The 19,244-nt window shown below is 33.9% G+C and overlaps 1 protein-coding gene across 1 annotated transcript in view; it reads right to left on the reverse strand.

The window, feature by feature from the left end:
- The window catches only part of LOC143237949 (potassium voltage-gated channel protein Shab-like), a 112,188-nt gene that overhangs the window by 80,605 nt on the left and 12,339 nt on the right, over positions 1–19,244 (reverse strand). Inside the window, exon 2 of the mRNA XM_076477723.1 lies at positions 12,741–13,851. Within this exon, the coding sequence (XP_076333838.1) occupies positions 12,741–13,493 (753 nt within the window). The 5' untranslated portion in view covers positions 13,494–13,851. The remainder of the gene's footprint in view (positions 1–12,740; positions 13,852–19,244) is intronic.

Genomic DNA, 19,244 nt, shown 5'->3' on the forward strand with positions numbered 1-19,244 from the left:
AGTTAACAAGTAGTACAGTGATGGCGAATACAAATTAAGATGGCGTCTTACGTCCTGTAGAATTTTCAACCCTTTGACTCATCGAATTATCATCGATTATTTAACAAACATTAAAATATACACAGTTCAAAAGGCTGAATAAAGTTGACGAAGGTTTTCTTAAAGTTAAGTAGAATTCTTTATCTTCTGTCCACGATAAACGGTTTGTATTAACTCTTTTGTCATCACGTTTCCTTGTTAACAATGACTTCTGTTTTTTTATATATCTAACGGACTCTTTATTCGAAGCTAAAAGATGAGTTTTATATAGTTCACATTTAAGATCTTAATACTACCCGAGTATCTGGATTAACAGAAAACGCTATCACTTTGTTCTGGAAAATAAAAACGTAATTGCTACAAGCTTACGTCTTTAGATGTAGTTTCACGCTAGTTTTTAGATCGTAAAAACTGAAACAAGTCTGTCGGACAAATAGGAGAGCTAATCTAACTTATAATGTTCTGTCACTTATTACAAATTAAGCTAGAACACAGTACCCTATCAACCTGCATCATACACAGTCTTTTTTACCGAAGGGAAATCTTACAGAAGGAACGTACAGTTTATGTTCCGTTATGATCGCAACGTTTTGTTTTTCATACTCGGCAACACTAATCATCTTTCATTTTTCTTTACCTTTCGTGACAAACGCATGAAAAAAAATCGCTCCTAAATCTATAACCAGTTTATTATTGTGAATCGTATATGCGAGTGCGTGTCGTTTTTAAGAAAAGACCAAGTATTCTAGATAAAAGTATATTAACAAAACCTTTCCAAGACTTGCTGTACAAAGAAGTGATAATAAACCACTTATGTTTGTACTGTTGTATATGGCAAGTGTTCATTACAAGAGAACCAAGCAAACTGATGAGAATTAAAGAAAAGAAATGGGTGAACTCACTATGAGGCAACTAGATATACAGTTATCACTAGAAACTTGTACACTCTCAGTTTGCTCTAATTACAAATCCCTTACCGTTTTTCTTTATTAATACACTCCCAGTTTGCTCTAATTACAAATCCTTCACCGTTTTTCTTTATTAATATACCCCCAGTTTGTTCTAATTACAAATCCCTTACAGTTTTTCTTTATTAATACACTCCCAGTTTGCTCTAATTACAAATCCTTCACCGTTTTTCTTTATTAATATACCCCCAGTTTGTTCTAATTGCAAATCCTTCACCGTTTTTCTTAATACACTCCCAGTTTACTCTAATTACAAATCCCTTACCGTTTTTTTTATCATTACTACACTCCCAGTTTACCCTAATTACAAATCCCTTAAAATTCTTTTATTTATAGTGATTCGGATTTACTGAAATTTGAATGTATATCGATTACCTACCTAAGTGGTTTTAAAGTGATTTAGTCAAAATTACATGAGGCTTAAATGCACTGTCTTAAAAAAAAAAAAAAACATACAGAAAGTAATTACATTTTAGCCCAGGAAGAGCTGGTAAACTTACGAGAGAAGTTCAACGAACTCTCTTAATGTTGGCTTCACTGTAACCATGGCAACAAGTACACGTGGATTTAAATCTGTTTCGTTTTATCATTATTAATCTGTGGAATGTGTGTAAACAGTTACACAAAGAGAAAATTAGACCCTATATCTTTGACGTCATTGTATCATTACCATGAAAGCCACTCCGTTAAGCACAGTAGCATGTGCAAATATAACAAAACAAACTTTATTGTCCACAACATCTGAGCCCTGATTTTTCAATGTGAAATATTTTTCGTATAAGAAATGCTCATGGTGTTAAAATCTTAGTTGTTTTTTTTTTTACTTCATTTCTATATTTTGCTGTCAAACTTCTGGAATACTACCATTGTTTTTGTAGATGTATCAAATAAGGGCAGATTAGACATTCTTTTACTCCTTATAACTTTTGAAAATTAGTCCTAACCCTAGTGATTCAAATAGTTGCAGTTCCAAAACAAACACATTAGCTGCATTTTACTTAAAGTTCACTTACTCGGACTGTAACGTTTTTGACTTGTAATATGTCAAATGGCAATGTCGAATTCCATAAAGTTGTATTTCCAGCAATTACAAAACAGTCACTTTTAAACCAATAGGTACAATTAAAAGATTATAAATCCCCTCTATTGAAATAAGAAACACTAAGAAAAAGTAGGCACAGTGAAGCCCCTCCCCCAGTCCTCCAAACAAAACTTAAAAACATGAGTAGTTTTAAGAGGAAACTAAACAATATTACAAGAACCGTTTTTTACAACAATTAAAATCACCTAAAATAAAAGTAAAGAACATTTTACAAAATCAAACGAAAATCACGTAAGCACTTATCTCGGAGATAACGAGATAGAAACAGACTTATTGAGTATCTTAAAAAGTACTATATTTTGAACAACATATCGTAAAAACAAACCAAATCAACACTGAAACCAATTCATAATAATCCGAAGAGAACCAAGAAAATACCAGAACAACTATAAATCAATATTATTGTTGTTGTTGTTTTGAATTTCAAGCAAAGCAATACGAGAGCTATTTGCGCTACCCGACCATAATTTAGCAGTGTAAGACAAGAGGGAAGACAACCAGTCATTACCACGCACCGCCACCTCTTGGGCTACTCTTTTACCAACGAATAGTGGTAATGACCGCAACATTATAACGCTCCCAGGGCTGAAAGGGCGAGCATATTTGGTGGGACTGGTGTTTAAACCTGGTCCCCTCAGATTGCGAGGCAAACACCCTAACAACTTGGCCATGCCGGGCCACAAATCAATATTAATACGTTAATCACCTCATTTTACTAAACAGCTGCTTTATCGCCACCTACAAACTTATCCTTGCCATTACGAGTCTGTAACGTTCTCTGTTATTCAACTGCCTTTTTCAAAATAATTCTTACTTGAAAATGACTCGATACTGTGGATCAAAGCGTTGTATTCAATGAAACCAGAACTTGTATAATTGTATAACCCTATGATATGAAAGGTATTAATTCACTTGCGTCTTAAAAATCAGTGTATAAAAAAAAGTGGAAACGTGATATATTTCAGGGAATTTGTTTTATCTCTCTTATTAGCAAAATTCCAAAAACAAGAAAGCTCACGTGCGCAACCAATCAGTTTCCAGTTATCGTATTAAAAAGTACAGTAACTGAGTGAGCCGACTCTAAATGATGGACGTTAAAACACATAATGGATTATATATTTATAGTAAGTTTCATTAAAAACGTGTTCACTCATGACAGAGCATGCGCAATAACAAATATCACACAGCTTTGAAAGCGAAGACAACTACACATATTGGCCTGGAATGAGTAAATTAATTAATGTCTGTGTATCATTAATAAAAGACGGTTGTATCCTCTAGTTTTATAACTACTTTGTTTCATGTTGTAATATCGCATACTGTGATAATATCGTTGATTCAATGCAGCCACATTTACACACATGACCCGGCATGGCCAGGTGGTTAGAACGCTCGACTCGCAATCTAAGGGTTGCAGGTTTGAACACTCATCCCATCAAAGCTGCTCATCCTTTCATCTGTAAAAGCGTTATAATGTAGCTACATAATAGCCCTTATGTAGCTTTGCGCAAAATTCAAACTATGCCAAAACCATTTGCACACATTATTAATACATCAGACAAAACCATTACCTTTCCAGTCATCTTCCAAAAAACTGGGAGATATTTACATAGCTATGACAGTTTTGTCCAGAAATTTACCTGTTCAGTGAATCTAGGCGACCATCCTTCATGAGTAACCTTGTACAGCCATGCCCTTAGTGAATCTATGCTACTACCCTTCATGAGTAACCTTGTACAGCCATGCCCTTAGTGAATCTAGGCTACTACCCTTCATGAGTAACCTTGTACAGCCATGCCCTTAGTGAATCTAGGCTACTACCCTTCATGAGTAACCTTGTACAGCCATGCCCTTAGTGAATCTAGGCTACGACCCTTCATGAGTAACCTTGTACAGCCATGCCCTTAGTGAATCTAGGCTACGACCCTTCATGAGTAACCTTGTACAGCCATGCCCTTAGTGAATCTAGGCTACTACCCTTCATGAGTAACCTTATACAGCCATGCCCTTAGTGAATCTAGGCCACCATCCTTCATGAGTAACCTTGTACAGCCACTTCTCTTTGTTTCGACCCTCTTCATAGATCATGGATTATTATCCCTTCATCAGCAAGCTTGACTACGATCTCTTGTCAGTAACTACGGGCTGTTAATTCTTTTCGGTAATAGTGACTATTAAACCTTTTCAATAACCTTACACGATCACATCAAATGAGCAATCCTGATTAACCATCAGTCAGGACTCGTGGATTATAATCCTCTTCAGTAACCCTAGACTACCCTAACTCTTCGATAATCCTACACTTCCATACCTCATAGCGATCCTGAATACACTCTTTGATAATGGACTACGGTACCTCTTCAGTAATCCTGAAGACTGGTTAAAGAAGACATTGTTCAAATTTTGTGTTTGTTCATCAAATACTAAAATATCTTAAGAAACAATTCTAAAACAGTGGTTGACCAATTGCTGACCAATATTTACTGAATCAACAAATCATTTCACCAAAGACGAAAGTATCTTACAACTTGCCTTTTAGTATGATGGATTTACGTCACTTGTACCACTAAGTTGGCTTCTAGTGAGGAGGATACAAGTTATTTTTCCACTACTTAAAAGGAATGGTTGGCGTAGCACGTGGAATATTTTTATAGCATGTAAACTTAGTCTACTGTTAATATAAATTGCTCAAAACATTTTGTCATCAGTACCTTATCTCAAATAAAGCAAATTAATATTCTCCTATAGACCGAGATAATACCCTTTATCCTTCTTTAGACAAGTAATATTCTCTTACAAAAACAGTTTAATCCTGCAGAATCAAACACCAGGGTAATATTCTACCATAAAACACGGTTAGTATTCTACTGAAGACACAGTTAATATATATTTTCTATATAAATGAAGAAAAGATGTGACGAATACGTTAGACTGACGACACTTCTGTTTATTGTCAAAAAACACCAGTACACCAACTTTTCCACATACACAATAAATTTATTCGTATCATGTTTAAAAAGACACTGAAAGTTATTGCACGCATGAATACGTCTGTGTCGCAATATTTATGTAACTACAATCGTTTACATCTGGAACAAAACGAAAGATTTTATCTTCACATTTTAAATCTACAACCACGTACCGTTAAAATATTGCATCAGACTCTGAACTGTTTTCCACAATACAATGGACAGACTTTTTTTTATTATTATTATTATTAACACACTAATAAAACTAACGAAAATAAGGCAATAAAATGATACCAAAACACAACACCTGCAATACGTTTCAAACCATATTATTTATGTGTTTATTTTCTCGAAGTTATATACGTGTATATCTAAACACCATTATTGCGAGGGGGAGAATTCATTATTATGCATATTAAACTTTCCGATTTCGTATACAGATTATCTTTGATGTGTATAATCCCCTAAATCCTCTCAGTTATCAATGGATATACGGTATACGGAATATTATTTATTCTGTAAATTCACAGAATGATTATTTGCCATAGCAATCCCATTTTTGTTTTCGAAAATGTGGCGAACCGTGTACACCTACCAAAATTTGTTAAGGCTATTTCGAAAACTTAAAAGTTATTTCATATCACCTCACAAAACTTAAAATTGGTTAGTATACAAATACTCGATTCGAAAAGAAATTTATTGACCTGTTTCAGAATAAAAAACAACAGAAGAGCGAATATCTTACCTTACGATTTTAGAGTTTAAAAAGTTCTATTTTAACATATTTAGGCTTCAGTTTGAAAAGTTTGTTTTTGTTGTTTTTTTACTTTCGCGCAAAGCTACACGAGGACTATCTTCGCTAACAGTCCCTAACTTAGCAGTGTTAGACTAGAGGGAAGGTAACTAGTCATCACCACTCACCGCCAACACTTGGGCCACTCTTTTACCAACGAATAGTGGTAATGACCGCAACATTATAACGCCCCCACGGCTGAAATGGCAAGCATGTTCGATGTGAAGAACATTCGAATCCGCGACTCTCGAATTACGTGTCGAGTGCCTTAATCACCTGTGTCAGGCTTAGGTTTAAAAAGAATACGAAAAGCGAATTTTTACTGTTAAAACGCAATACTTAAGTTCATTAATGCACTAATAGATAATTTCAGTATTTTGCTTTTTTTTCTTTCTTTTCTTTTTACAACTGATAATGAATTAATTTCCAAATAAATTAGAAGAAAACTCCAACAGTGTCAACACCTTCTGTGATGTCTGCGTTGTAAAGACACTGAAAAAAGTTTTTCATACTATGAAATTAGATTTTAATTTTCCTTTCATGTAATGAAGTCTTCAAAAGGCACTTTCAATTGACATTTGGTTTGCAAACGTTTTCTTCCCTTTAAATATATGTCCAAATGTATAAAAAAGTTATAATCTGTAGGTGAAAGGTATGGTGAATGTGGTGGGTGAGGTAAAATTACACACTAAAGTTCGTTTAGTTTTTGGACAGCAGCACGTGAAACACGAGGTCGAGCATTGTCATGAAACAGTATGGGTCCACTGTGATTGACTATCGCTGGATAATTTCATGACAATTTTTGACGCATAACTTCAAGTTCATAACAATATGTCTCTACTGTGACTGTTTCTCCGGGGTTTAAGAATGAATAACGAATCACACTTGCTGACAACCACCAAACACTGATTATAAGCTTCTTAGGGTAAAGAGCTGATTTTAGTATTTACAGGGTGTTCGGAAAGTCACTGTGCAGTTTTGTAATCATACATCAAACAAGACGAGTTGAACCAAGTTTCAACTCGTCTTGTTTGATGGTTTTCAATCAGTTCGTGAGGTACCTATTTAACGAGCTTTTCCACTTTACCAATTGTTTCAAAATGTCTGGAAAGTGTTAAATAATGAACATTAAGTTTGTCAGCAAGTTCTCTCAAAGTTTGTCAGGTATCTGATTCAACTAAAGCCTTAAATTCTTCCTCTGTAATGGCTGTCTGAGGGCGTTCCAGAAGTTCATCTTAAAGACTTGTGACACCAGAGTGAAGTCTCTTATATAAATACTTAGCTGTGCACTCACGAAGTACGTGAATGATATTGAGTTGCTATCGCCGCAATTTAACCAAGCTTAAAGTCGTAAAAGAAAATTACACGAAGATCAATTTCTATCCATGATGACAACAATCAATGTAACTATGATTTAGTTTCTGAAATAATAACAATAAAGTGAGCTTGAAATGAACAATTTACGATAATGCTTTTACTTCAGCCACTAAAAAATCGGGTTTCAAATTTGCACATTAAAATCCGACATTTCATATAAAACAGCCTGGTCTTTCGTAAGTTAAAGTGGGTTAATACGTAAACGTGTTAATCTTTGGTTCAACAGGAAACTATGTTTCAGAACAAAAAGATTGTATCTAATAAATTGATATTAACTCTATTTCTAGCAAAGTAGTATTGCTGTAATTGGTAAAAACTTTGGATTAAAAAATCAATAAAGTGAAAACTTCGTAATATTATATTCGTAATCTCAGGTTTTCGATAAATTGACACTATACGACATCAGTTACATTTCATATGACCCACTAACAAACGAAGCCTACTTATGTTGCTACTACTAGTAGCATACGGTAAAGATTCTACTACTTAATAGGCTTTACTATTCGAATACGAAATAAAATAAATTTTGCAAGAAAACGGAAAAATTCACTATTCCGTAAGAAATGTGAAACGTATAGATCAGAATTTAGTATATTTCTGGCAACTCTACGGTAGAAAGTGTAAGTACTCACTACAGAGGGTAACAACACTGACTTAGAAAACTTGTTTTCTATCATTGCAGTTACCAAGTTATTATACAGGGTGGCCCGTAAGTCCCTACCCATCCATATTAGTTATAATACTAATGAGTTGAAGGCAGCTGTTACCGCGACATTTAGAACAATAACCCCTGCTATGTTGAGGAAAATGTCTCACAGAACATGGCGTCGCATAATATTATGCAGCGAAAATGAGGGACAGCACACAGATACACTGGATACACAAGATAAATGTATGGGTAGGGACTTATGAGCCACCCTGTATGTATATTCTTAAACCTATTTTACTTTATGAGTTCACCATTGGATGTGCCAGGTAAATTTCTCGAGGATTTATACAGAAAAATGCTTCCCGTGAACGGTTTAGGCACAACGTTGAAGCCTGAAACTTCGTTGAAAGAATACCTAACATACGTTCGTAGGGTGCTATAGTTTTGTAAAGGATTTATCGCATGAAGGTAGGACTTCACGAACCACAACGGCGTTATGAAGAGAGAAACATAAAAACATTCAGACATTTTAGTCTAATTTATGATGCCAGTTGCTCCACTCGTCAATATATGTTAATGCGCAGTTATCATAAACTAAATGGACTTTTTTTTTTTGTTACCGTAATGCCTAAACCTAAGTAACTAACTAACAATTATGGAAGCCAACTGCGTTATTGTACGAACTGCTGGGAAGACGGTTAACACTACAAAATGTTTGAAACAAGCACGCTACCTACAAATGTTTCTGTTTATTAACCGATTACTAAACAAATTCGTTGGGTTTTTTGTAATTCTGAATGATACCAAAAGAAATTCGTCTGAATCGAAATATAGTGAATAACTTATCACCGAAAACTGTCGTCAACTAATTAAACTTTCATAAATGTATTCACTAAATCTGTTATACGTGATGCATCAAAGGTGACAAATTCAATTATGTACATTCAGAGTAGCTTTAAATTTCATGAAACAAGGACCATATTGGGCTCTATCACTTCGATTTACTTACATCACTAAGCTTTTGTATCATGACTTTGCGTTCATTAATTTCCCCAACTTGAAGAGAACAACCAAGTGAAACTGCTCTTGATGTCACACGACATTAAAGTCAAAATGATCGGATTTTTTACACTTTACTATTTCGAATTTTCACACAAGTCATCACTAGGTTTATCTACATATAGCCGTTCCTAATATTAAACCAAAGTACCAGAAGTAAGGCAGCTACTAAACCAGCATCCACGACCATCTCTTGGGCTATTTTCTTTCCGAGCCAATAGTTAAATTTGACTGTCATTCTCATAACTCACCTACGGACCTAAAGCGCTGAACGTGTTTTTTCGATAACGGGACGAGAACTGTGAGCCCTCAGGTTCACAGTTACGACACGCTGACCTCTAAGCCACGACCGATCTGTTCCTAGCAGAGCTTTCATTTATTAAAGCACACTGTTCTGAGAAAATATTACGAGGTCAGGTTTATTGCCACTTCTCGTAATTAATGGTAAGCTTGTAAGTGTGTAAATTATCTTATATATGGTAGAACCAGTTTAAGCAAAGAATGATAGCAGCGTTGGGAAAGCATTCCCAGGCCGTGTCCGAAAATTAGATAATTTTCTCATTTATCTGATGGAATTCTCACTAAAAAAAGTTAAGAACCTGCAATACAAGCGATAACCTCGCTGCTGCGAATATATTCCGCCGAGACGAACCAGCACTGTTATAAGGTTCAGCAAACCACCAACTATAGAAAGGTTTGCTATATATTTTAATCTGTTTAGTTGGAGATATCACGTATCTTTTCTTGCACAGCCAGGCTGTTTCTTTAGACTTACATTTTTTTGCATCATTACACTAACACGAAGTTTCTTTGAGTTTCACTTCAATTTTGTTTTCAAAGTGTGCCCTCGAAATTCAAACGCCGAGTCGTTAACTCCTAAATCCAGGGCGTTACCAAATGTAGAAGAAAACAAGAGCCTTATGTTTAAATGAAGGGTTTTTATTATTTTTCTAATCATTTCGTGTAAAATCTAGGAATGCAAAATGAAAGAAGAGCAATAAAAGTAAATTCATACCCTCGTTCCCACGTTCCTTTTCGAGATTGCATGTATTAATGTTGTATAACGCGAAACTTTACTTTCAAAATTGAGAAAATCCTTCTCAGAACCAGAATCGTCAACAATCTATATCAACTTCAATGTGAACATGAAATCTGATACAAATCCGATCACACTTGAGAGTTGTGAACCAAAAACCACGAAAATGTCCTATCTTTCCATTATAAAAATTGCTTCAAGGCGGCCCGAAATCCAAATCCGTAACTGGATCCGAATCAAATTTAGGGAAAGTTGTACCCTACTCACTTCCCATATTGTGTAAAAGTTTCATGTACATCGGCCTATTAATTTTTAAGATACGCGAGTAGAAACACATTTGGGCCTAATTGCAATATCCTCACTGGATGAGGGTAAAAATAAAGCACATATTTGTTAATACGTTTATGTTCTTGAAATATTTCAAGTGTTTGCAAAAAGAGAGAATAACTGCTTCCTATCATTACTTTTACCGCATACACCGCAAAGTAGTGTCTAAGTCCTTAAGTAATGAGGCCCGGTATGGCCAGGTGGTTAAGGCACTCGATTCGTAATCTGAGGGTCACGGGTTCGAATCCCCGTGACACCAAAACATCCTCGCTCTTTCAGACGTGGGGGCGTTATAAGTGACGGTCAATCCCACTATTCATTGGCAAAAGAGTAGCCCAAGAGTTGGAGGTGGGTGGTGATGACTAGTTACCTTTACTCTAGTTTTACACTGCTAAATTAGGGATGGCTAGCGCAGATAGCCCTCGTGTAGCTTTGCGAAGTTCAAAACAAACCAAACCTTACGTAATGAACCCATCGAATCACCTTATCTACAATCAAATTCGTCATTCCTTAGAAGTCTCATAAATAATTTTGAGTTAGTTTGCTAAAAAATATTTAGTGTTGTGATTGCTGTTAACGAGATTAGCTTGTCACAAAATGCGGAATAATGTTTTCTAAGCCCGCTTTTCCTTTTATTCGTCGGTCTATGAAGAATTTTGACTACACTTTTACCATCAAAGCGATACTAGCGCCCTTTCCTCATTGTCAAAACTCAGCAAAACACCTGACGCAAATACTTAACCATAGTTGTTTTTACTCACAAAAATACATCGATATTTATTCGAAATTTTGAACTAGTTTTAAAAATGTACGAAACAGAATTTAACCACAGAACGAGAAATCCTTTCATTTTGTTGTGTGTTTTCTTTTCCCGGAAAGGCCATCTGTGAATCTTCTTCCCTAATTTTGAGTTGACACACGAGAGAAAACATCTGGTCATTAGATAACACCTGTTTCATCGAACAGTTATCTGCCCAACATTTGTATAAACAAAAAACAGTCTCACCGTGCGGAACAAGAACAAAGAACGATTGGGTTCACGGTCTACTTAAACTAATTACGAGACCATATCCAAATCTCACTGTTGATTAGTGCAGATGAAGCGTTGGCGATTCATACCCTTCACTACATGATTTCCCTTTAGTTCATCAGCTCAAAATTAGATATGAATATCACAGATAGTGCCCTTCTGCAAGCTGAGGTAATATTCAAAACAAATATTCAATACCTGAATATTCAAATATTCAAAATTAATAAACATTCAATTTTTGCTCGATACTGTGAAACGCAACTCGCAAGTACCCGAACAAAGTCATTTATTAAAAAGTCAATTATTTGTGCAGTACTTACTGAACGATGACTAGCGTATTACAGTTTATTCCGATATAACAACAAGCTGAACCAAACAACTTCCTAAAGAACTGTGGCTCCATATTGCTATAGTACAACCTGTATCCAGCGATATGATGACTCGTGTTATGAGGCTCGTTCGATTAGTGTGGACTTTCTTCTGTTTATTATGGAAGTAAATTTTAACATATAGAATTGTTAAAAAATAAAACGGTACGAATATATTTTTAAATATTTGATTTTATATTAATTTAGGCTTAGATACAGTTACCTAACCACTTCCCCTACTACAGCAGGTACAGAAACTATTAACGAATTTAAAAACAGACAAGAAGCACTTAACCAATCAAATTCCACAAAACAAAAGGAAACGTAATCATTTGTACTTTCCCATATACAGAAAATATTAACATACCTCAATTAGAAATTTGGAAAATAATTGCACATAAATACAAAACCTTAACGTAACGCCGAGATTCGTTTCCACACATGGAAGGAAAACTAAACACACGTTAAAAAACTGTATAACGAACCCACCCCACCAGAAAACATTTATAAAATAAAGTGTACCAATTGTCTTTTACATAGGTGAAACAGGACGTAACTTAATGAAGAACAGGGTAAATGGTAAGTTAGGCCACGTTCAAATCCTACTTAGTTTAATGTATGTGAATGTTAGAAAATAAAGAGGAATAAGAAATACAAACAACTGATTAAATGGTGATTTATTCTTAGCCATGGTTGATTAACAGATGATTATGACCATTTACTGATACATGTTAGGTCAGTTGGTAACACTTCAGGACTTGTTTACAAGAGGCCATTATTCTAGGTTATATGGCTTAAGCTTACAGCTTATGTCTTCAAGACAAGGAGTCCTGAAAAACAAAAGAATATGAATAATTGGAAACCTAATTAGCTTCTTTGGCAAATGAAGGAGCATTTTATAGAAATTTAATTTTCAATGATTCTTGGTTTGTAACAAATAATTACAAATAATTATACCTGCGGCTCGGTATAAAAATAGATCGTGATTACAAAAAGAACAAACAAACGTGCAACATGACTTACTCTTGCTGCTAGAGACGAAGTTGGTTTTTCAAGAAGGTCCCACAGAAATTTCTGATACAGGGCACAGCGTCCCTCGCCGAAGTCCTCCTCTTCCCCTTTCCTGAGTGATTCCGCCTCCTTGCGCATTTCCTCGTGCACATGCTCTTTCCGCTGGTGATATTTCTGCTGACAGCAGGACTCCAGATATAGTTCATCAATTCCCCAGTATTCCAAGTCGTCACTGAAAGCCAGCACGCACATTTCCTCTACCAGATGGAGCTTGCCTGTACGATAAAAGTTAAGCACTGAACTGAAAGACCGCGGATGTCTGTCAAAAAAATATTCGTTGTCCACCAGACTGTAATCGTCGCAAAGTTCCATGATGGCCTCGTGAGTATTACACTCTCTCAAACGGCCAAGTCTAGTATGTGGAAGCCTTTCTAGAGTGCGCCAAAGAACCTCGTGTTTCACTCCTCCTACGTTGATGGTAACCCTTCGATTTAAAGCCTTACTACGCATGATCATGAAAGGCTCAGGGGGTAGGGATGACATAGATCTGGAGTGTGCTCTGTGCATGTTACACTGAGTAGGTATAGCTCCTCCTGTAAACATGGCCTCATTAGGAACACTTTGGAAAGATGGCGGAGGGAGCGAGTATCCATCTTGAAAGAGCGGTGTCTGATGAATTAGGTGACTTGGGGAAGTAGCACTGTGCGATGGTGGAGCAGGGGGTGTACCAGTGCCTAGTTTGTCCGTCTTTTCCAAGCCTGTCATACCTACGGCTTCGAATAGCGCCACCGTGTGAGCAAGCTTTTGTGGCGAAGTAGCTGTGGAGTTGGGTGTGCCCAAACGCTTCAGGGTGAATCTTTAAATACACTCAATAGGGGGTGAAAATGAATAATTCATTTTAAGTTATTATGAAACTATAAATTCTACATCTCTTTATATCTTGTCCGCTAAGCCGCCACTGGAGGTTACCAATAAAACAGTGCATTGATGAATCAATCAAGAAAGAGTTATCACACAATCGACACAGTAAGAAGTTATTCATTAAGCGCCACCTGACTGTTAATCCATGAAACAGAATCACTCATGGTTCTCTGGAAATCCGCTTAAAATATCTCTACGAAACCTAAAAATAGAGAAATAAATTTCAGTGACAAAGTCTTTAATAGTAAAAAATAATAACATTCAAACATTTTTTTTTTTAGAAAAACACATTCCCAGTTATATGTCACTTAAAAGTGTTTCAACTCAGAAAACACAATCACTAATTGCTTAATGTTACTCATACAGAAGAAATATTTTTACTTTATCCTACTCTAACTCGTCTCCATGTTTTTTTTTTATTTATCTTGTTCTATCCCATACCACATTTCATCTATTGCTCAGGATAGATCCACCAGGGGAGCCGGAGTTAAAACAGAAACTGCAACAAATTTCTTTCTTACCAATTTAAGTTGATCTTCTAGTCCACGTCAGTTGTATTCTAGATTTGTTAGTTTCAAACAATCAAGGGATTTCTTTATTCATCATTTTATCAAACTGGTATAAACAGGTAATTCGATTAAACACAAGTCAGGATAAAACGAATCAAAAACACAATTATAGACTGCATAAGTATCTATTATTTGAATATTTTCATTAACAGTAATTATTCTCGAACAAGTAAAATCCGTTCGTGACCCAGGTTAAAACCGCGAAACAACTTTCAAAATATGGATAAAACTAAAAAAAAAAAAGTCAAATATGCAAACTAATATTACTTATACTTAAAATGGGTGCAATTACAACTCTGGACAACATGACTGGAACAAATGGGATAGTGTGTTTCTCATGGACACAATTGCATGTCGCATGCCAACTGTCCAACACTAACCCAAAACACGTTGCTACTAGGCCTCGTTGCCATTAATGTTAAAAACGCAGGTTAAAACTGTAAAATAACGCAAAACCTCTTTAGGTTAAACCTGTAAAACTATGATAAAAACGTATGCTAAAAATTGCATAATATTAAAAACCTAGTCTACAAAGACAAAATAATGTTAAATACCTAGATTAAAACTAGAAAACACTCCTTATCTAATACCTTGATTAAAACTAGAAAACACTCCTTATCTAATACCTTGATTAAAACTAGAAAACACTCCTTATCTAATACCTTGATTAAAACTAGAAAACACTCCTTATCTAATACCTTGATTAAAACTAGAAAACACTCCTTATCTAATACCTTGATTAGAACTAGAAAACACTCCTTATCTAATACCTTGATTAGAACTAGAAAACACTCCTTATCTAATACCTTGATTAGAACTAGAAAACACTCCTTATCTAATACCTTGATTAGAACTAGAAAACACTCCTTATCTAATACCTTGATTAGAACTAGAAAACACTCCTTATCTAATACCTAGATTAGAACTAGAAAACACTCCTTATCTAATACCTAGATTAGAACTAGAAAACACTCCTTATCTAATACCTTGATTAGAACTAGAAAACACTCCTTATCTAATACCTTGATTAGAACTAGAAAACACTCCTTATCTAATACCTTGATTAAAACTAGAAAACACTCCTTATCTAATACCTTGATTAAAACTAGAAAACACTCCTTATCTAATACCTAGATTAAAACTAGAAAACACTCCTTATCTAATACCTAGATTAAAACTAGAAAACACTCCTTATCTAATACCTTGATTAAAACTAGAAAACACTCCTTATCTAATACCTTGATTAAAACTAGAAAACACTCCTTATCTAATACCTTGATTAAAACTAGAAAACACTCCTTATCTAATACCTTGATTAAAACTAGAAAACACTCCTTATCTAATACCTTGATTAAAACTAGAAAACACTCCTTATCTAATACCTTGATTAAAACTAGAAAACACTCCTTATCTAATACCTTGATTAAAACTAGAAAACACTCCTTATCTAATACCTTGATTAAAACTAGAAAACACTCCTTATCTAATACCTTGATTAAAACTAGAAAACACTCCTTATCTAATACCTTGATTAAAACTAGAAAACACTCCTTATCTAATACCTTGATTAAAACTAGAAAACACTCCTTATCTAATACCTTGATTAAAACTAGAAAACACTCCTTATCTAATACCTTGATTAAAACTAGAAAACACTCCTTATCTAATACCTTGATTAAAACTAGAAAACACTCCTTATCTAATACCTTGATTAAAACTAGAAAACACTCCTTATCTAATACCTTGATTAAAACTAGAAAACACTCCTTATCTAATACCTTGATTAAAACTAGAAAACACTCCTTATCTAATACCTTGATTAAAACTAGAAAACACTCCTTATCTAATACCTTGATTAAAACTAGAAAACACTCCTTATCTAATACCTAGATTAGAACTAGAAAACACTCCTTATCTAATACCTTGATTAAAACTAGAAAACACTCCTTATCTAATACCTTGATTAAAACTAGAAAACACTCCTTATCTAATACCTAGATTAAAACTAGAAAACACTCCTTATCTAATACCTTGATTAAAACTAGAAAACACTCCTTATCTAATACCTTGATTAAAACTAGAAAACACTCCTTATCTAATACCTTGATTAAAACTAGAAAACACTCCTTATCTAATACCTTGATTAAAATTAGAAAACACTCCTTATCTAATACCTTGATTAAAACTAGAAAACACTCCTTATCTAATACCTTGATTAGAACTAGAAAACACTCCTTATCTAATACCTAGATTAGAACTAGAAAACACTCCTTATCTAATACCTTGATTAAAACTAGAAAACACTCCTTATCTAATACCTTGATTAAAACTAGAAAACACTCCTTATCTAATACCTTGATTAGAACTAGAAAACACTCCTTATCTAATACCTAGATTAGAACTAGAAAACACTCCTTATCTAATACCTAGATTAGAACTAGAAAACACTCCTTATCTAATACCTAGATTAGAACTAGAAAACACTCCTTATCTAATACCTAGATTAGAACTAGAAAACACTCCTTATCTAATACCTAGATTAAATCTAGAAAACACTCCTTATCTAATACCTAGATTAAAACTAGAAAACACTCCTTATCTAATACCTTGATTAAAACTAGAAAACACTCCTTATCTAATACCTTGATTAGAACTAGAAAACACTCCTTATCTAATACCTTGATTAGAACTAGAAAACACTCCTTATCTAATACCTTGATTAAAACTAGAAAACACTCCTTATCTAATACCTTGATTAAAACTAGAAAACACTCCTTATCTAATACCTTGATTAAAACTAGAAAACACTCCTTATCTAATACCTTGATTAAAACTAGAAAACACTCCTTATCTAATACCTAGATTAGAACTAGAAAACACTCCTTATCTAATACCTTGATTAAAACTAGAAAACACTCCTTATCTAATACCTTGATTAGAACTAGAAAACACTCCTTATCTAATACCTTGATTAAAACTAGAAAACACTCCTTATCTAATACCTTGATTAAAACTAGAAAACACTCCTTATCTAATACCTTGATTAAAACTAGAAAACACTCCTTATCTAATACCTTGATTAAAACTAGAAAACACTCCTTATCTAATACCTAGATTAGAACTAGAAAACACTCCTTATCTAATACCTTGATTAAAACTAGAAAACACTCCTTATCTAATACCTAGATTAGAACTAGAAAACACTCCTTATCTAATACCTAGATTAAAACTAGAAAACACTCCTTATCTAATACCTTGATTAAAACTAGAAAACACTCCTTATCTAATACCTTGATTAAAACTAGAAAACACTCCTTATCTAATACCTAGATTAGAACTAGAAAACACTCCTTATCTAATACCTTGATTAAAACTAGAAAACACTCCTTATCTAATACCTTGATTAGAACTAGAAAACACTCCTTATCTAATACCTTGATTAAAACTAGAAAACACTCCTTATCTAATACCTTGATTAGAACTAGAAAACACTCCTTATCTAATACCTTGATTAAAACTAGAAAACACTCCTTATCTAATACCTTGATTAAAACTAGAAAACACTCCTTATCTAATACCTAGATTAGAACTAGAAAACACTCCTTATCTAATACCTTGATTAAAACTAGAAAACACTCCTTATCTAATACCTAGATTAGAACTAGAAAACACTCCTTATCTAATACCTAGATTAAAACTAGAAAACACTCCTTATCTAATACCTTGATTAAAACTAGAAAACACTCCTTATCTAATACCTAGATTAAAACTAGAAAACACTCCTTATCTAATACCTTGATTAAAACTAGAAAACACTCCTTATCTAATACCTTGATTAAAACTAGAAAACACTCCTTATCTAATACCTTGATTAAAACTAGAAAACACTCCTTATCTAATACCTTGATTAGAACTAGAAAACACTCCTTATCTAATACCTTGATTAGAACTAGAAAACACTCCTTATCTAATACCTAGATTAAAACTAGAAAACACTCCTTATCTAATACCTTGATTAAAACTAGAAAACACTCCTTATCTAATACCTTGATTAAAACTAGAAAACACTCCTTATCTAATACCTTGATTAGAACTAGAAAACACTCCTTATCTAATACCTAGATTAAAACTAGAAAACACTCCTTATCTAATACCTTGATTAAAACTAGAAAACACTCCTTATCTAATACCTTGATTAAAACTAGAAAACACTCCTTATCTAATACCTTGATTAAAACTAGAAAACACTCCTTATCTAATACCTTGATTAAAACTAGAAAACACTCCTTATCTAATACCTTGATTAAAACTAGAAAATATTCGTAAAATACCTTGATTAGAACTAGAAAATATTCGTAAAATACCTTGATTAGAACTAGAAAATATTCGTAAAATACCTTGATTAGAACTAGAAAATATTCGTAAAATACCTTGATTAGAACTAGAAAATATTCGTAAAATACCTTGATTAGAACTAGAAAATATTCGTTAAATACCTTGATTAGAACTAGAAAATATTCGTAAAATACCTTGATTAGAACTAGAAAATATTCGTTAAATACCTTGATTAGAACTAGAAAATATTCGTAAAATACCTTGATTAGAACTAGAAAATATTCGTTAAATACTTTGATTAGAACTAGAAAATATTCGTAAAATACCTTGATTAGAACTAGAAAATATTCGTTAAATACTTTGATTAGAACTATAAAATATTCTTAAGGACCTTAATTAGAACTAGAAAATTTGTTAAATATCTTGATTAAAGATAGAAATACTGTTAAAGACTTATGAGAATTAAACGTTATGTTGTTGTTATTCTCTCAACTGGTGGGTATTTTTAACACTGTTGAAAACCGGATTTAATAGCAAGTATTTATGGTAACAAATGGCACGAACCAAGTCTTAACACTAAGATACCAGGTGAATCGCTAGCGCTTATAAGTGTTTTCTTATAGCAAATCCACATCTGGCTATCTGCCGTGTCAACCAAAGAAAATCGAACGCCCGATTTCTGATTTTACTA

This window comes from Tachypleus tridentatus, chromosome 13, assembly GCF_004210375.1.
Source record: "Tachypleus tridentatus isolate NWPU-2018 chromosome 13, ASM421037v1, whole genome shotgun sequence".
NCBI lineage: Eukaryota > Metazoa > Arthropoda > Merostomata > Xiphosura > Limulidae > Tachypleus > Tachypleus tridentatus.